The sequence below is a fragment of the Rhineura floridana genome, chromosome 4 (assembly GCF_030035675.1).
Source record: "Rhineura floridana isolate rRhiFlo1 chromosome 4, rRhiFlo1.hap2, whole genome shotgun sequence".
Classification (NCBI taxonomy): Eukaryota; Metazoa; Chordata; class Lepidosauria; order Squamata; family Rhineuridae; genus Rhineura; species Rhineura floridana.
The window spans coordinates 4,216,665-4,237,500 of record NC_084483.1 but is presented as its reverse complement, the minus strand read 5'-3'; the positions used below and the strand labels follow the sequence as shown (position 1 = coordinate 4,237,500).

Sequence of the window (20,836 nt, the reverse complement as noted above, 5' to 3'; positions counted from 1 at the left end):
TAGCCTGTGCCTAAAGTGTCCTGCCCTATAAACGAAAGGGGCTAAAAGTAATGTACCACATGGGCAATTTAAAAGGTCAGCATTTGTCAAGGGCACCAGGGTGCATAGTAGGGAAACTATGCAGTATATAGCTGTGGAAACACTATGTAAATACTTCTGTAAAAATATTATTTAAATTATTGTAGCCATTCTAATTTGGGGGTCATCTTAACATATTCCTTCTTCTTAGGAAAATAAGTTATCTTTTCTCTACTGTGTGTGCCCTGTAAAGTGGGGTAGGATTACTGTGCTTTATCGATTCTTTCACACCTCCTTTTCTTCCCTTCCCTTAACTGTGTAAGCTTTCTTGTCAATATAGCTTGTCACACTGTGGGTCCAACAAGCATGGAAACACAGCAAGCATATGCGTTCTGCATCTCTAGATTAGCCCTTAGATTAGCCTCATGTCTTTTCTCCTGCACAAGACAAAACACACTTATTTATATGATTTAATGTTGAATGGTTTTTTTTAATAGTCTGGAAGTGCCTGTTTCTGAAGTATTACTGAGCAGGTGTGGACCAAATTAGTTCTTGGATGGGAGATCTCTGGGACATCCCGGGACTACAGGATAGTAGTATTAGAATTCTGTTTATCATAATATAAATTAAAGGGTTGCGTTCAGACTTCGCTTTTCATGGACAGAAAAGTTCCCTTCCTCCATGGAATTGTTTTGATCCAACAGAGGAAATCTGCTGATAGGAGGTGGGCAACTTTTGTTGATTCTGCACTTACCCTGCAGCCCCCAGTGCCACTTCCCCACACTGTTCTAGGTGAAATGAAGTCTTCATCCAAGCCTTAGAATTGCTAGAAAGTTTCTGATTAAAATGTCAGTGGGCAGCCCCCCCCCAATAAAGCGCATTACAGTAATCAAGTCTTGAGGTTACAAGTGCATGGACCGACATAGTCCGGCTATCACATTCCAGGAACAGTTACAGCTGGTGTACCAGCCAGAGCTGGTAAAAAGCACTCCTGGTTGCAGAGGTCACATGGGCTCTAATGACAGAGATGGATCAAGGGGCACTCCCAGACTGCATACCTGCTACTTTAGAGGGAGTGCAACCATGTCCAGAACAGATAATTGACCTTTCTCCCAGATCTGGGAACTAGAAGGCCTCCATCTTTCTAGGATTCAAGCTCAGTTTATTGACCCCCATCCAGTCCACTACTACATCCAAGCACCAAACCAGGGCTTGTACAACCTCTGCTGACTCAGATGTAATGGGAAAATAGATAATAGAGTTGGGTCATCAGCATACTGATGATACCTTGCTCCAGAACTCCTGATGATTGCTTCCGATGGCTTCATATAGATGTTGTATAACATTGGGGTCAAAATAATGCTATGCAATGTTCCATAGTCTAAACACAAGGAGGCTGAAGAGCAGTCTCCAAATGCTACTTTCTAGACGTTACGCTGCAGCTAGGAATGGAACCACTGCAACACAGTGCCACCAATACCCATTCTGCAGAGTTGATCCAGAAGGATACCATGGTGAATGGTATTGAAAGCCACTGAGAGGTGAAGCAGAAAGAGCAGGGTTGCACTACCTTGTCCTTCTCTTTATAAAGGTCATCTGTCTGGGCGACCAAAGCTAATTTGGGCCTGAACCCAGACTGGCATGGATCCAGATAATCAATCTCATTCAGGAATGTTCTCCAGTTGTTCCACCATAACCCTCTCAGTCACCTTCTCCAGGAAAGAAGTATTTGCCACTGGGCGATAGTTACAATCAACTGGTTTCAGCGCTGGGTTTTTTTTTCCAGTTGTGGTCATACTATCGCCTTCTTAAAGGTGGCAGGCATTACCCTTTCACACAAGGAAGCATTCACTACAGCCTGGACCCACCTGATGAGCCCTCCCCAGCTCTATTTAACCAGCCATGATGGGCAGGAATGGAGAGGGCATGTAGTTGGACACATCCCTGCTCATTACAAAGGTGATCTCACAAAGTCAGAGAAGGCATAGCATTGGACACCTCACCTGGAATTGTAACGGTAGTATCTAAATTAGTGCAGAGCCAAGTGAATTTATCCTCAAAATGACAGCCAAACAGTCTCAGAAGGCCTCTGTTGCCTCCAGAGGCCCATTCCCACCACCAGGTGAGACCAGATTCTGGATGACCTTGATGATTACTTGAGGACACAAATAGAAGATGCAAAGTAGGACTTTTTTGCTGCCCTTATTGCCACATAGTAGCTGTGATTATGCACTATAACCTGTGTTCAGTCAGCCTCACAGTGAGTTCTATGCCACTGTAGAACTCTAGCCGTTCTAGCCATCATCCAGCCTGTTTCATCACATGCAGCTCCCTAGAATACCAGGGGACATTGCAGGCTCCACAGTGCCAGAGACAGTGCTCAGAGCCAGAGAAGGAACTTCAGTTTATTGGCTCATCACTGCTTCAAAGCACCAGTGGTAGCACTTGAATTTACCTCCCCCAATCCAGATGGAATGGAGAAATAGAGCTCGGCATCATCTGCATATTGATGACACTCACTCTAGATGACAGCTCCCAGCAACTTCAAATAGAAGTTAAATAGCATGGGGGACAAGATGGAGTTCTGTGGAATACCACAGGACAATTCCCATGGCACCAAACGATAGGTCCACTAACTGCTTTCTGGATATATCCCTGCAGATAGGAGCAGGACCACTGTAATACATTGGGCCCCCTTCTGTAGATGTTAAAAGCTGTATAGAAATCAAGAAGAACAAGCAGTGTTGCACTCCCCCCAACTCCTTCCCAACAAATGTCATTAACCAGGGTGACCACAGCAGTATTTGAGTTATTATACTCCACTCTGAGATTGCTTGTGATGAAGATTGAGCTGAAAATATCTTTCTTCCATAATACATAAAAATTTAAGAATTTTGCCATGCTGTAGTTTATTTGGCCACTGACAGGTGGCGCTGTGGTGAGGTGGATGGGTGGTCCAGGCAAGCTGTGAAGGATCAGCCAGGACAGGCTGTAGCAGCCCCCACCCCCAGCTTGTCTGGCTTCCCAGCCTGCCAGTCCTGGGGCCTCTGTCTCTGGGATCCAGATCCCCAAGCTAACTAGTGCTGCTTCTGGGTACTTTCCTCCTCCCTGGCCAGCTTGGGGATCTGCTGCTTCTGCCACCTGGGTGATTAGAACGAAGAGTCAGTCTTGCAGGAGGAGCATCTCAGGCAGGAGGAAAGGCCAGAACCAGTGGGCCAGCTGGCCTGGTAATCCTCTGCTGCAGTCTTCACCACTGATCTCCAGGCCAGTCCTTGCTTCAAGCCACCTTCCTTCTGCTTGTGCTGCTCCTCCTGCTGGAGCAACTCTGGACCAACATGGGGGGGGGGGAGAAGTGGGGAAGAATTGCAAAAGGCCCTTGGTGATCTCTAACGGGACGGGAGTGCTGATTTTGGCAAGGGGGTGGGTGAGCGGATTGGAGTGAACATGGGCGGCAGCTCCTAGGTTTAAATAAATACAAAAAAAATTAACTCAAATGCTTTACTCTTAAATATTTTCTTTTCAAAAGTTGTATGTATGCATAGGTACTTAAGAGTATTGCTGGCAGGTACCAGATACAATGTCCTCTAAAGACAGGTATCGTGTGTGTTTGTGTGCAAGCACACACAAGTGCAAGTGCACGTCATGACTTTAATTATCACTGCGCGTTTATGCATTGGGTCAGTGCACATTCAGACAGAAACATTTGTCCAATTATCTTTTGTGGTAGTTAGCTAAGCAGAAGTGACTGGTAGTCTCCCAAGTACTGGAAATTATAGTAGATATAACATACTTCCTCTTTTGAACAGTTTCTATCACGTTATAAAAAAAAATGCTGATGATGCTTTTTGGCTTGTCAGTATTGAATGCTGTATGTATAACATGTGCTGTTACCTTTGCATGAGAGTATGCTGCAAAACACAGTCATGGAGAGCACAGTTGAAATTGGATTGTCAGGTAATTGGATGACTGATTTGGGAATGCCAAGAATATTGCTTTCTTGTATCTCCTTATCTTCGCACTAGCCATCAGCTGTGGTGGGAACATGCCTAACAGCTATATTATCCAGAAGGCAGCTCCAGAATTTAATTTTCTGGGTGCAGCAGCACTATCTGGCTGACTTTTCAGACAGCTTCAGGGCTGGCTGACACCATTGTTAACCATGCTTAGGACTGTGAAACTGTTTTTGGATCTGTCTCAGGGTCAAGTTGCCAGTAAAATGTCTGGGGCTTTCACCTTTCAAGAAAATAAAAGAAAGGTGTGAAGATGGGCCTGTTGTCAATTCAGAGAATGGAAATGCATGCCCATTTATTTATGGTAATCATGAACAACAGGCTGACCCAGTTCAAGAAATTCCTCAGAGAGTTTCAGACGCAGCCATCCTAAACAATCTGTTTAGCGTTATTTATTTTTGAGGATTGTTTTATAACCAGGTGTCTTCATTGCTTGCTGGGGTGGGGAGTCATTATGTTGGAAACACCAGGTTTTAAAATATTATTTTAAATTTGCCAAGACTTGAAATCTTGCAGATAAATTAGCAATACATTGTAATAGTTTTTTTAATTGTGCATGAGGCAAGACAACGGTTCCAGAATTTGCTTGTCAGTTGATTTCATGGATGCTCCAACAGGGCCTATCACAAGAAATCTGTCCAATCAAGTCACCAGTCAGTTTTTGAGATGTCAGGAATGGGAAAACAACCATAGATTAACATTTCTAATATATAGATAATAGATCGTTTTGCATTATAGACAGTTTTTTAAATCATTCTCATTTTGTGAATAATCAGTGTAATGATAGAGATTAATAGGGGGAAAAGTAGTTTCATTATGAACAACCCATCCAATTTTTCAGCATTTTGTCTCGTCTTCAATCTTTCCCATTGAAATCAATGCAATTTAAAAGAGCTTAAGCTTGAAATCAATGGGTATGATTCAGTCAGATGATCCTAAGCACACTGTAAGTGCACTTAGGGTTGTAGTCTCTCTGAGCCCAGTGGACAGAGTTCAACAGTCTGTCATTGTCTTGGGCAAATTCCTGTTGCTCAGTTGTAACAAAATCACTTATTGGGAACTGTTATTAAATGTGTTACAGGTTTGAAGGAGTTAATGGAAAGCCTTGGGAGTATGAGTGATGTAAGACTGCCAGGTGGGAGGGTTTGTGAGTGAGAGTTCTAAGGGAAGTTTGAAAAAAAGTCAGTTGGTTTTGACAGGAGTTTGTGGTTTAGATTTGGAGTGGGACGAGGGAGATTGTATTGTGAGAGTGAGCTGAGTGGAAAGGTTGGATTACATATTAGTTAGAAGGGGGTAGGACAAGTAAGGAAGATAGGAACCGTACATCAATATACTATTTGACATCTTGTATTTTCATGAAGTTATTTTGTTTATTTAAATCTCTGTGTATCTGCTCGGTCATGTGTGCTACTATATCAGGGTCCTATTCAGTTTCTATACCTACATCCTAGTGTGCTGAGAGGGCCAGTGGGTGGGACAAAAGGTGGAAGGGCTGAAACTTGTGGTGCAAAGAGCATATCTGACCCAGGCTGAGGCAAGCATCCTGTTGGGTGGGGATTTCTTGAACCAAGTGTGGGATGTCAGGAGGTATAATCCCTGGTAACCTATTTATAAAATGGGCATAAAAGTGTCATACAGTAATACCCCGCATTAACGTACGCAATGGGTCCAGAGCGAGTACATAAACTGAAAATGTACTTAAAGTGAAGCACTACCTTTCTTTACTTCCGCCGCCACTGTGCCACCTCTCCTTCACACGGAGCCTCAAAGCCCCGCTCTAAAGCCTCTGCTGCTGCGCCACTGCGCCTCCCAGCTGAGCGTGATCGCGCCTCCCAGCTGATTTGCGGTCGCGCAGTTGCGTCTCTTTCCACCACCCCCACGCACTGAAAGAGCAGGCCACAACCAAAGGTTAAGTGTCCAGTCTTGCAAAGCAAGCGTACGTAAACAGGGTAGTGGTGCTACTGTATGTTCGTACTCGTGAGTGTCCTTAAAGTGAAGGACCGTATAGTGGGGTATTCCTGTATCATCACCAGTAATGAATGAATATTATCTACCCCAAAACATAGCAATAAGATGTATTACAAATCTTACTGATCTGCTTACTCTGACTTTTCATTGAGCTACATAGACTTATTTCCTAGTTAAGTATGCTTAGGATTGCAGCCTAGATCAGCTAAACCAATAGACTTGAAAGGATGGGCCAAATTCTTAACTCAGTTTAAGGTTTTATGGAATTGTTCTCTCCAGATACATAGTCGTTGAAAATTGTGACTATTTAAATTCATTTTTAGAGGGGTGTGTGTGTGTGTGTTTACAAACATAAACTAGCAATATTACCAATTATCTGGAACTAGCTTATGACATTGTTTCGTTTTTATAATATAAAATTCAATACTACAGAATTATTAAATATTGTCTTTTTTTAAAAGGCGGGGAGGGAAGAGAGGAAAGATGTCTCTTGAAGGCCTTTTATGCTAACACACCCATTCAGCTGTTTAAACTTTTCAAGATGACCCAGTCATTTTTATGATTATTTTGAATTATTTTTATGGTATTTTACATTTTATTGTACTTGCATATTTTGTTGCACACCACCCTGATATTTTAGATGAGGGGGTGGACTAGACTAAATATATTTGTATAAATCCTTAACAACTGAAAGTTAATTTCTATCAATAATATAATTCGTCAGACATTACCCTGTATCATACCAGAACAAGATAAATATACTAAATTTTGTAACAAATTGTCTGCCCTCAATAACTCGAATTACATTAGTTTAACCATATACATTACATCCCAAACTCTTAGTAACCATTCTATCATTGATGATGGGACAACTTTTTCTGTGTCATTCTAGCAGCTGATAAAAAGTTGGATTGGGATTTCTAAATCCTCCAGTATAACCATTTTTAAAAAAAGCAAAATAAAACCATAACTGATTAGTTTTACATGTTAAAATTGAAGTCTAGTACAGTACTATCTTAGGACATTCCCAATAAATAAGAAGCAAGTTTGCTGCAGTGGATCTCTACATAGTCATTTTACCTATACAAATTGCTTTCTCTTAAGGCTTGCTTAAGCTAAGATAGAGACTTATGTCTGTACTGTGTACCATCCCATAAGGTTAATGGAGGTAAATGTTAGAAAGTTGTGACTTTGCCCCTCCTCCCATTCTCCCCAACCCCCACTCCAGAATATTCTTCTTTCTAAATTTAAATATTATTGCTACTCAAAAGTCAAACAGCTCATCATCACCCTAGTTTGACTAAAGATTTAAGCTGAAGTACGTGAGCGGCATAGAATACATTTATTGCTTAGAAATACAAACAGTTAGCCAGACTCTAAGTATATTATCAGTCAAGTTCTTTCAGAAACGTATTGCTAAAGAAGCTTAACATTAATTATTGTAACTTTGGGAAGATTACATCCACACTAGCCTTGTAAGAAGCAGCATACACTTCTTGACCTCCAATGCTCGAGCTTTAAGACACAAGAATGGCATTTTACCAACTTTAATGGGATAACCAGTATAATCTTTCAGCAGTAAGGGAAGAAAAAGTGTTTAGGAGTATAATACCCTTCTGAGTTCTGATACAGAGGCTGCCTGTTTGTATGTTCATATGTGCGGGGGGCAATCATAACTCATTCTTGATCTTGACTGTTTTGGTTTCGTTTGCTTTAATAATTTAAGAGGTTAAAAAAATTAACCAGGCAATTTGCATATTGGCTCCTATCCATTGACATTCTTTTTGCTTGAATGCCAGTATGTATGTTTACAAGCGTACATAACGTATACCTTTTTGTTGGGATATTTTTTTACATTTCATGCCAGTAATATTTGTTAGAACTCAACTATATTTTACTGAAGAAAAGACCCCTGAATTTGTGCATTGCTAAATTGCAGACCTTGAAAAATTAATACGAGCAGGGCTTTATTTTAATTCAGTAGGCAGGCATCACAACACAGAAAGTGTGTGAACACCAGGCAGTATTGGAGTGGCTGTGTTGCTGGAAAATACCCATAGCACTTGGCTGTGTTGAGAACATACTTGTTTAGCATGCGCAACAGCATAAATGGATAAAAATTGTTGGTGTGCGAATAGCCCTAATGAAAAATCAATTACAATCTGTATGTACATTTCTTAGCTTTCGTAATGATCCATCCTGCTAGTAAGAAAAAAATGGAGTAGGACTTAGGGCACATCTCTATATACGTAGTTCATTGCATAAGATTGTTGGATTATGATTAATTTTAATAGCTATATTAAAAAATACATCTAACATCATTCTTAATTATAATAATCTCTAAAGCCAGTTAAATGTTTCAGAAGACAAACAGTTTAATTAGCTAACCTACAAAGGCTCTCTTCCTTCTCCCTCCCCCATGTGCCATAGTCTTAGTCTTGGTATTAGCTTTTAAAGCCGTCTTAAACAATTGAATGAAAAGAGGATTTTAGGAAGATTAGAGAAAGGGATGCTTTAGACGGTTGTCCGTTAATCATGAGATATGTGCCATCTACAAAGTTTCACAAAGAAGTGAAAATTTAAATAAAATTTACTTTGGTTTATCTAGTTAATATGAATTACAAGCTATCATGTTCAGAGATAAGACTATTTAATGAATGTATTTGTTTAATTGTTGATATGAGCAAAACGTACATGCTGGGGTGTACTAGCAAGTGATATACTAGATTAACAACATGAAAAGGAAAATTGTCATGTGTGTTCCCCCGTACAGACACCATGCCTTCTTTTGACTATCACAGGTTCTACTGGATTATTTATTAATTTATTTATTTACAGAAATAGATTTAACAACTCTAAAGTTTCAGATTTTGTTGGATCTTCCTGTGTTCATAGAATCCAGTTAATGTGTTAACTATTTGGAGCTTACATACCAAAATCTAAAGAAAGCTATAGTTCTTATCATTGCTATATTTGTGTATTTTTCCCTTGACCTGTCTATGTTTCTGTGTAGGCAGTTGCACTAAACTCTTCTAGAAACAGGTATTTGGTTGACATTGATTGCACAAATTTAAATTTCCAACACATCCAGAAAATCCGTGCTAGACCACAGATTTTTTTTAAAAAAATTACCATGCCTTTGAGCATGTTTTCTAATAATTAAGGGGAATGTTTGTATATTTGTTTTTAATGTTTTTAATTGTTGTAAACCGCCCAGAGAGCTTCAGCTTTGGAGTGGTATACAAATGTTAATAATAATAATAATAATAATAATAATAATAATAATAATAATAATAATAATAATAATTTTAAAATTATTACTATCTCCTTCCTCTGGTGGGAGGTACACCCCACCCATCTTGGTTATATGTTTACTCTAGCCATGTATGTATAACAATCTGACTTTTAAGAATTCAGAAATTCCTTTCTGGTGGCCCCAGGAGGTCAAAGACACCACACATTCAAATAAATGTGGGGTGTCCTGGTTCATTATCTTCTACCTGCAGCAAGATAAGCAGAGAAGGGTGTGCATTAGCCCAAAGCCCACTTTGAGTCTCCGCTAAGGCTAAGGACAAAGTAAGAGTTGCACAGCCCCTTTATCGGTATGTTTTCTTTCTTTGCATGCAGCTTTTGTCTGCAACTTGCAGAAATGGTAGATACCCAGATAAAACAACAGAGTGTCTTGAGGCACCTTAAACAAATTTATGATGGCATAAGCTTTTGCAGACTATAGTTCGTCTTATCGGATGCATGAAATGTTATCCAGAGTTGCAGTTATATATACACATGTTTGTATGGGGGATGGTAAACAGTAAGGTCAGAAGGACAGGAAATGTTGGAAAATATAGACATTAATTGTGTTATTTAAAATGGCCGTTCACAAAAAACAGTTGTTGATAACACAAACATTCTGACATTGTTAAGCCAGTTAACATATGTAGTGTGATACACAGATGTTTACCTTTAAATGTTTAGAACATCGGTGTCTACTGTGGAGCAACAGTGTCAGTACTTTAGCTGAGGAATTTGTACAGTCACACTATCTCCAACTATTCACTGCAATACCTGTCTATGTTGGAGAGGTAGTTATCAATGTGAGAAAACAGAGTTCAGGTTCATGTTGGACTGTGTCCATTTGAATAAATGTACACCATGTTGGGTATTTAGGTGAGAGCATGGTTCTCCACCAGGGCAGGGGGCCAAGAGTGGGACCCCCCCCCCAGGATGAACCATAATCCCAGATTCCAGCTTTGGTTTTGTTGTTTAGATTTATTAGTTACTTGTTAACCTAAAAAGTCTCCAAGCAACTTATATTTAAAAACATGAACAAATACATTTTAATTTTTTAAAAAAGTTGTTAGAACCTGAGATATGAGATACTATTCTAATTTTTTGATAAATTAGCCTACTCCCCTCCCCATTTCAGTGTTTTCCTTTGCTGCTCCCCAAAGAATCCCCCCCAAATCCTACAGATGTATATGAACAGAAGGAAAGTATGCTTTGTTCTACTGTTCGTATCATCTTTATATTCAAGAATTAGAATACATCCTTCATCTCCCCTGCCCACCTCGCTTCCCCTCCCGCACAACTTTTTTTAAATTGTTTTTTAAAAATGTGTTTTTAAAGTTGTATATTTATATTTAATGTTTTTAATTGTTGTAAACCACCCAGAGAGCTTCGGCTATGGGGCGGTTTACAAATGTAATAATAATAATAGCAACAACAACTTTATGGAAGATCAGATTGTGTGAAGTGATGATGGGATATCCCATAGTTTCCTTCTGCCTTGCATTCTAGAGAAGGACCAATAATATTTTTGTACCAGATAGAGATGGTTGCTGAATGGTCCACAAATGGTTCACTTGAAGAAACAGTTCAGTAAGAGATGTAAACCCTTCGTCAGAAGAGTTAGGCACTTCTGCTCACTCCAACATCTCCCCTCTCCAATAGTGCTGCTTTGTGGATGTTATGACTTGTTTCAGCTCAGTGGCATGAATCTTCCTCATGCCAACAGAGATGCTTGGTGTTGATGTGGAAGTGCTATACATAATTGAACTGATGCTGAGGATAAGGTTCTTTCGGCTATTATGCTCACCACATGGATTGCCACCATATTAGAAACATTTTTAATAACTTCCCAGGATGTGGAAGCGGTATCTTTTAAATCCACTCTCCCGCAGAAATCTAGGGGAACTAGAGTTAAAGCATGTTGTGTTTATTAAACTAAAGTAGCTGTTCATGTGAACATAGCTGAAGAAAAATGTGTAAAGTTCAGCAAACAAACAGATTCTTGAAAGAGTGACATAACCATTGCGGTTGCACCCATCCCTGCTGAAGATTTCCACATCTTCCCAGATATCCTGGCATGCTGGATGGAAAGCACTGCTGCTAGAAACAGAAAAACACCTCATTCCCCTGAAGTTAAAATAAAAATGTAAGAGGTCATTAAATCTGCACATTCTGCTTTGATCCTGTTTTGCTATTATGTCAGTAGTAGTGGAGACCACCTTCCAAAGGCACTATCTGTGGAAAGCACTAGGCATATATACATTTACAACAGTTTTTTTCCCTTCAGAACATCGTTAAGATTGAACAAAAATGAATCTCTTACTTGCCTCGTTTGGATAAAATACATGGCAAGTTAGCACAATTGATGTTCAAATAGCTTAATTGAGTTTGAGAGAGGGGGAGGTCATTAATTGATCCATTGAAATGTTAACAGAAACTGATATGGCATAGAATAGACTTTAATGGTTGTATGTAGCAGTAATGTCTGCATTCACTTGCAAAATTGTTAATTAAGGCACTTTGGCAATTCATCTGCTTGCATATTGATGTGCTTAGTGCAGTAAAAGAAATCAGTCTTGGATGTGGTATTTGGGAAAGTAAGGCTTTAACATACATGTTCAGTACTAATGAGCAGGAAGATAAATGGTAAATATAATTTGGTTTGCTTATTTTATTAATTGCATGTAGGGCAAGAGAGATATTAGTTAACTAGCAGTTATTACAGATTTTTTAATTTTCTAAAGAATGTCACATTCTATAAATATTTTTAGTTAACACTGTGAAACAAAGACCCAGATTCAGACAGTTAGATTAGATATGTGTTACATATTTTGTTTGTAAGTAAAAGGTTAAGATGCCCCATGAGCCACTTTAAAATATGCAATAAAGAATATGCTGTGAGTTGCCAGTTGAAAAAAAATCAGATTAGCACTTTTATTAGCATAAAGCATGCACACTGCTTAACTGTTTTAGGATGTATGATGGTATTATACCTGAATTGGCCATATGCAGACTGTGCTGCAGATGCCACGGTAATAAATGACTTTGTCAATTTCATTGGTGTAAGGAAATGAAAGGTAAATTATTGAAAGCAAAAATTAAAAAACAACCAAAGATGCAGTTTCCAGGTGTGACAACAAAATGCTCTTCTATGTGTCCAACAATATTCATATTATCACAAATTTATAAAAAAGGACCTATGAGCCCAATAGTCCATTGTATAAGCAATGTAAAATAATCTGTTGCTCTCCAATGTTCAGAATTGTATATTCTTCAGTTGTATCTGCTCAGTCCTGCATATTTCCTTGTGGAGTGGAGTGATTTTCTTCTTAACTACAAAGGCCCTTGTAAAGAGACATTCAGCTTCATTTACTTGTATGTATTTGAGAAAGTACTTATGTGGGATCACAAATATGTTCACAGGAGCTATCTAGTTGTGCAAGTTTAATCACAGTCCCAGAACATTTTCTTTGTGACTGTATGCAAATGTATTTACATAGGAATAGGTCTTGGGCCCTTTAAAGAAGGCAACAAAGTTGAAAACTGAGGCCAACAAATAAATGAAGGTTTCACTAAATCCATTGGATAATAGAGGCAGTGTTAAGGCTAACCACAGTGTTGAACTAAACAGAGGGATTACTCCTGGGTTTTGCATCAGTTGTTTTCTGCTGGGTGGCCTCACTTGTCAAAAAAAAAGTTTAACTAGAGAACATTCACATGGCACATTGAGAAAAGAAGTATGCGTAATTCCATCAAAGCTCAGAAATCAGTCATTAATTTATTCTAACCTCGAATTGTTGGTCATTTGTGAAACATCTGGCCTCTAAGTCATAGGAATCTCCACTTAAGTACAATGTGGGCTCTTCCAAAGATGTACGCTTGGTGCAATGAAGAGTGCTATGTTATATGCCTGTGTATTTACACACAGACACATATACCATATGCATCTATGAATATCAATAATGGGTGTGTTTTACTTAGGTTCTCAAACTTTGAAAATATACTGTAATGAAATGTTCATTTAATTTACTCTGGAAATTAAATTATTTGCATATGTATTTTAAGAAAAGTTCTGTCATTTAAATTACTATTTTCATGGTGGGTTAGCAGGTAGATGTTTAGCAATCTGGTAGGATGCAAGTCAGAAAGAGTTTCTAATGAAGTTGACATTTGAGATAGAAAATATATAAAAGCTTTCTGGAAAGACATGCCCTATTTTCCATATGGCTAAGTAATTGTTATGATATTTGTTTTAAAGCTGGACTTAGACACTCCTGACTGCCCTCTAATTTGATATGGCAGGTCCAGACAATTCTTATTCCAAAAACATTGGTAGGAAAATGCAGTGAAGGAGATCAATAATTTTGCAGCCAAAAGCACATCATATAATGTAGAGTAATTTGGTTGTTCTTACTCTACAGAGTTAAAGAGACACTGCTTAATTTGAATTTGTAATGGTTTTGAACATGGCAAAAAAAAGTGTTTTGGAATATTGTAACATTAGTGAAATCCTGAAAGGAGTGAAATAGTTTAAACTTAGACAACACTGATGCAAATGTAGGGCATTTCAGCTCAGTGTGTTCTACTTTTATTATATAGAATGACAACATTATATATTTTATTTCATTTTATTTATATCCTGCCCTTTCTCCCAAAGGAACCCAGGGCGGCAAACATAAACAATTTTGCTGGTCTGTGACCGAAATAAAATTATCTATCTATCTAAACATAAACAAAACAATTTAACAAGAAGAAAAACATCAAAAAAGTTTAAAACATAATTACAATTTCTTGATTGTACAATTACAGCATTGCAACATTAGCTTTGACGAATCCCATCTTAAAGGTAATTTGGATGTTTTTGGGATTGCATATTCTGAAACAAACAAAATTCTAAATCCATTTACTTGGATCTAATTACTCTGATGAAATTCTTAAGCATTGTTAGAGTTATTGTCCTAAAACTTTAGTCCTAAACTGATGGGGCGCAATTCTTCCCTCTGTGGGCAGAGTGCTTGGATGTGAAGATATTTCTGTTTACCTTTTCACACTTTGCATGCACATATGGGCAACAGCATGCTATGCCATTACCAAAAATTAGAAGGATGTTTCAGCAGAGGGGTTGACAAGTAACTACATACATCTGCCAAAGGTGAATGGGAGGATAAACAGGGCTCTGTCATGCCCTATGGTGATCACTCCATGTATGGGGAAGAATTGTGCATACTCTTTTGAAGTTAATCCTACTGATTTAGGTATTTATTCCAAATAGTACTTAAGATTGGGGTATTAAGATGGTATTCTCTCTGTACTTTGTATGTAATAAAGAAAAAAACTTGTTGGAGTGATTGGGTTGCACTGGTAGATCCAACACACAAAAAACCCAGGAAAACCAAAAGTGTTGCAAATCATTATGTTACAAGCCCATATTTATTGGAAGATATTAGAAGAAAATACTGCATGTTGCAGTATTAAAGTATGTGGTGAATTTAATGGTTTTTATTATCCAGATGAGAGCCAGTGTGGCATGGTGGTTAGAGTGTCGGACTACGACCTGGGAGACCAGGGTTCGAATCTTCACACAGCCATGAAGCTCACTGGGTGACCTTGGGCCAGTCACTGCCTCTCAGCCTCAGAGGAAGGCAATGGTAAATCACCTCTGAATACCGCTTACCATGAAAACCCTATTCATAGGGTCACCATAAGTTGAAATCGACTTGAAGGCAGTCCATTAAAATAAAAAAATTATCCAGATAAGCTGTTAACGGCATATTCTCTCTCTCTCTCTCTCTCTATGTGTTTATATGTTATACTCCTCTAAAGAACCTTTTGCTCAAAACGTCAGAATCTTTTTTCCTCCAATAAATATTGGTTTGTACCATTTTGAGTTTTCCTGTTTGGTTCTACTGTGATATATATAAAGAGATATATAAAAGATTTTATTTGGATATAATATTCTTTCAGGATATGTCACTAGAAAGCCCTCATTAACATCTTCCAAGTCTGTCATCTCCATCTACTAATAAAAATACACACCTGTGTAAATTGTATTAGAATACAATCTACAGTTTCTATGGCTATAGTTTTGTAACATATATTTAAAATATGTGTAGGGTGTATACATATGAAATAAGGAATAATATAAAAGAGTGTGGAAAAGGTGGGAAGCATTCCTTAAGTCATGTTTAAATTTGTGTAACCCATCATTTTGGAAACACTGATGACAAAAGTACTGTTAGGATAGAAGAGATGAGAGAAAAATCACTTTAAACAGCTTGTGAAATGTAATGTTTGAAACGGTGCTTTGAGTATGTGCAGATTATGATTTGCATAGTGACTCTTTCTTGCTTCCTAGGAAATGAGCTGTTGACATTCTTTTGGGTCATCATCTAAGATAGGAGGGCAGCCACAAGGATTTAAGAGATAAATTCATCCAAAAAGACCTTTATCCATTTAGTACAACTTGGGAAACATTCATGTCAAATAGCGGCATTAATGTAACCCTTTGAGCTATACAAAGTGAGCCTTGCATTTTAAAAAAGATATCAAATGACCAGAGTAATAACTTCTCTAGGTCTTCTAAGAGGTAATTCATTATTTACATAATTTCGTAGTTGAAACCAATCTTTTCTTCAAGAGTCTCTGAAATAAAATTGGGATCTTATTCAGCAAAGGATTTACTTTTAAAGTCTAACCAACTAGATTTCTATCTTGTTGTAAACAGTGGCACTGAAATAATTTATTTTTATTTTATCTGCCTAAAGGGAAAGGGCATATTAAAGTTGTGTGTGCACGTGCATTTAATATATAATTTTTTAACGCATTGAAGTTGATTCCCCCCTACCTCCCGATGCTTGACCATATGAGTGCTGACGACACAGGCTACATGTCAATATAGGCAATAATTATATAAACTGAGAAAAAGAAAAAACTTTTTGACTTGAACTGGAGTGATACTATATAGGCTGTATGTATGTGCAGCAAAGGTTCCCACAATGCACTGTGAAAACCTAGGCTCACAAACACCCTGCTGCGTTGAACCCCCCCAAAAAAGACAAAAGCACAATGAAATAGAAAGCTTACCACCGGTAGCTTTCAAAACGACAAACTAGGCAAACTATACATCTCCACCACTCCAATTTTGTCAGAATGCTAATGAGCTTGCTCTGATCTTTACTCGGCTTCCCGTGTTTTCTACATCTTCAAGGACCACATGGCGCTAGCAAAATAAAGACAACTAAATGAGAATTTTGAATGCTTTTTGTGTAAGGACCTGGTGCCTTTCAGCTGATGCGCTGGTTGAATATTCTCAACTTAAAAGAGTACAACAGGGGGTTGGGTATGAACTTTTTAGTGAGGGGAAATTTGTACAAAAGTAAATTAGTGTGATGAAGAAAATATGAGAGAAATTTCTGATTAATTTCCACTCCATAATATCAATGACACCTTCAGCCCCACTCATACTCTTCTAACAAGAGATGCTGATAAAAGATGAATGATTCTGTGCTGCTCATGGTGAATGTTTAGTGGTTTTTTAATAGCAGCATTCTACATAAAAGCCACCAGGAAGTACTCTGCATTAGCAGTTGAGATCACTAGTTAATAGGATGATGTGTTTTAGCTTTTGTCACAAGATTATTAGAAAGGATAGGTTTCTATTCTCATCTGTGCATAGGTTGGAGTGCTTGTTGAGTACAAGTGCTAAAATACAGATTTCTCACTATTGTTTTTCATGCACAGCAAAAGCCTTTTAATGCAACACCTTTTCATTTTTATTTTAACCAGGTGATTTTTCTCATTGATCTCTTATCTGCGCCTCTAGCTGTACTAATCACTTGAATTGTTCCACTTTTGAATAGGTTCATGATGACGTCTACATGGATAGATTCATTATCAAAAAATAAACCCTTAAATGTGCCACCTATATCTTCACAGAAAGCTGCACTTGCTATAATGTGCCTTAAAAGGTCTTGTTATTTGACAGTCAATTAGACTACTTCAGGTTTGTTTATTGTTCAAAAGAAATTACAGTCTAAAAACAACCTTGACTTTCAAATGTAATTATAATTTTAGAAACAAATTTCAAATCAGTAAATATTGTTGAACTATGTCCAGTATCCAAAATCCTGTTCTTCTTTAAAGTAAAAGTGTAAATATTTAAATATGTACAGTTTAACAGCTAGTAATGTGCTATTTGTGTGACTGTATACTTTTGTCTTGTACATAGATGTTCTTGAGTGTTGCTGACAATTTCTGATTTAGAGCACAATTCTGCAACCCTGTTAACTCCTTTACTCCATAAGCAGTTTACTACTGTCCACCCACAGGGTAAAGCACTACCAACAACTTGGTCTACAACCAAGATAAACTGAGTGTCAAGCCTAATTTTACCAGGATTGGTGTAGTGATTAAGGTGTTGGACTACAACTTGGGAGACCAGGGTTCGAATCCCCACACAGCCGTGAAGCTCACTGAGTGACCTTGGGCCAGTCACTGCCTCTCAGCCTTAGAGGGAGGCAATGATAAACCACCTCTGAATCTGCTTACCATGAAAACCCTGTTCATAGGATCGCCATAAGTCGGAATCTACTCGAAGGCAGTACATTGCATTGCTAAATCAACTTAAATCCACAAGTTAAAATGGGGTGTGAATCTGGTCATAAGCGCAAACAATGTTTTAGTACCTGAGCATGGCTGACTGCTTTATGATGAAGATGCACTATGGGATTACATAATTCCTCTGCTCTAATGTCTGAGTAACTTGTCTTCCAGGCACAATTTATGAGGCTTGTTTTACTCTGCAGAGTTCTAACCTCCCCATGTCATGCTTAATCTCCCTAGTCTATCAAGAGCAACTCTTGGCAGTTACCTTTTACATCACATACAAGTAGACAGGGACCACAGTGGAGTGTTCGTGGTGTTCTCTACCCAGACTTGGAGCTTCCCTCCTCCGGGGGTCTGGAAAGCCTACGACTGAGTATCTCTCAAAGTAACCTCCTAATGTAATTATTGTCTTTTTATGTAGATAGGGATTTATCAGTCTAATTTAGATAGGGATTTAGTGGCTAGAGATGAATAAGGGGTTTGTTCTTAGGACAATTGTGTCCTAAGTGCTCGGACTACACTACCCACCCAAAAAAGTTTTTTTTAAAAGATCAAGGCCAGACTAGTACCCAGGACAGACTTAGAAGAAGATATGACAAGAACACAAATAGTCAGTTACAGCTCCTAGTTAAAACATACCATCAATGATCTACAGCACATCTGGACAATAACACTTCCTTGTGTAGTAGGCCTATAGTTGCTTCCAGACAGCCCTTCATGTGTACCCTGGCAATGTTATTGCAGGACTTAGTAATATCATCCACAACATTAGGGATCCATTCACCTAAGCCCTATGTGTGTGTTACTTGTCCGTAGGGCATATCCATGTACAGATAGTAGCAAGGCTGCCTTTTCTGTCCCACCCCAATGTCAGATCAATTTTTTTGTAAACAACTGCACCTTGTGAGCAGTTGTAGAGAAAGGCCAACTCCAGTAGAGAAAAGGCAATTTCCTCCTCATGTGGCTCTGTGCACTAGGGGCGTCTGTAGAATGAGGTATTCTGACATGAGGAGCGCCTGCGTGCAAGGAGGAGCTTGTGCATTGGCCTGTCTATACAGACAACTGTGCATGACATGCAATTATTTAAAAAAGGAAGATCCAACATTAGGAGTGGGGCTAAAAGTGTAACTCCACTCCAGTCCATACACAGGTCTGAGTAGCATTTGAGTAGCATATGCATAGGGTCTTAAGGTTAATGAACCCTTGACATTACTAAGTCCTGTAATAGTCTTGCCAGAGTAGACATGGGGGACTGTTGGGACACAACTACAGGTAATGCATACTCATATTTCAGTGTGAGATATGGCATCATCTGTCAGTAATACCCTTCTATATAGGACTAACAGGCCAGTCTCTAGGCAAAAAATTAAATGGATACAAATCTGACATAAAAATTGTGATATAAAATCAGTGGGGGAACATTTCAACAAGAATCTTGTTTGTTAATTCTGAATCTAGGACGCTGTAGTTTCTTTAAGATATATTGTTGCTCTTTCTGATCAGAGTGCTAGAATATTGGCAGGGGAGCATTAACTTATTGTAAAGGGGAAATGTTTCACCCTGTATATGTTCCATCAAACATCCCTCAATTTAAACTCTTCAGATATCAAATGTAACCACCCGTTTGGCCAACTTCCTTGTATAAATCACCAACAGGAAACATCACACATATTCTTAGATGTGATAGGTTAAATGTTGCTTCAGCTGTGTGTGTGTGTTTATGTGATACAACTTTTATAACCACGTGTTTTAGACTGCAATACCATACTCACTTACAGGGGGATATGTTTTATTGAATCCAGTGGGGCTTACTTCTGAGTGCAGTTAGACATTACCATAAGGAACTACTACACATCAATCTAAGCTACATTGAGAAAATAGGTAAGATTATAACTTTGTTGAAACTGCATCCCCAGGTTTCATTGACACTCAGCCACACCAGAATAGCCTGGCAAAGTTGGTCCTAGATGCTGCATCCTAGCCAACTATAGAGGTGGAGATTCCTAATACTGTAAGGTACCCAAAAGCATATGATCAAGCAGCTACATAAATAGTATAGTTTGACATTTCAGTCACATTTTCAAAATGTTCTCCACTGTCATAAATGCTAGACATTTTCTTTTTGAAAAAGCAAGTTGAAATTCTCCCCAAAGAGAAAGATGGTTATGAAAAGCTGCTTTTGATATACATAGTAGTGCTATGGTTTTTACTGTTTGTTTCTCCAAAGAATGATCTAAATTCCTTCATTCTCCATCTCCAGCCGATGAGTTGGTTGGAAGTTCTCTCTTTTGGTTTCAGCCATTGAAGACCATGGGAAATCTCAAAGTCGGCACAGTTGGCATCACAGAGATATGGCCTAGTTTCTGCATCATTTCAACAGCAGATAAAGCCATTCATAAGTAGTTTGAAAAACAAGCCATCTATTACTTTGTCTCTGACATAAACTGCCACTAAATACTTTATGAGCATGTGCAAAAAAATATATCTTTATAGAAGATGGAAAATGTGGTAATCAGGTTGTTCACTAGAGGGAACTAGGACTAGTACAACAGCCTGAAATAGAACAGCAGAAGCTGATCATGAGAGGTTTCTTCCCAAAACACAGTCATCACGATTATGTTTTGGAGCTACAAAATTCATATCCCTTGACAAATCCTTGGATTTTTATTACGTTACCAGCAAAAATATTGCAGTTTTTTTTGCATCCTGCTGAACAACTCGCTTTAATGCCATGTTGTGACAGTAAATTTCAAATTATGGATTTCATTTCATTTAAAATTACCTTTTTTGAAAAATGAATCAAGTAATTCCCAGTTCTTTTTCCAGTCAATTCATTATTTTGTGTGCCTTTATCTTATATCTTCATCTTTATTGCTTTCCTAGAGGAATCATTCTTAAGAGATAAGTCATTGTTTAGTCATTGGCTTCTTTTGACTCTAATGGGGTGA

The 20,836-nt window shown here is 38.3% G+C and overlaps 1 protein-coding gene across 6 annotated transcripts in view; it reads left to right on the top strand.

Annotated features, from left to right (window-relative positions):
• EHBP1 (EH domain binding protein 1) overlaps nucleotides 1-20,836 on the top strand; it is a 400,871-nt gene that overhangs the window by 337,773 nt on the left and 42,262 nt on the right. Inside the window, exon 21 of one of the 6 annotated variants that reach the window (XM_061622281.1) lies at nucleotides 17,144-17,239. The exons of the other annotated variants lie outside the window; for them this stretch is intronic. Coding sequence (XP_061478265.1) covers nucleotides 17,144-17,151 — 8 coding nt within the window. The 3' untranslated portion in view covers nucleotides 17,152-17,239. Of the gene's footprint in view, nucleotides 1-17,143; nucleotides 17,240-20,836 lie in introns of those variants that run through there. 6 annotated transcript variants of the gene reach the window in all.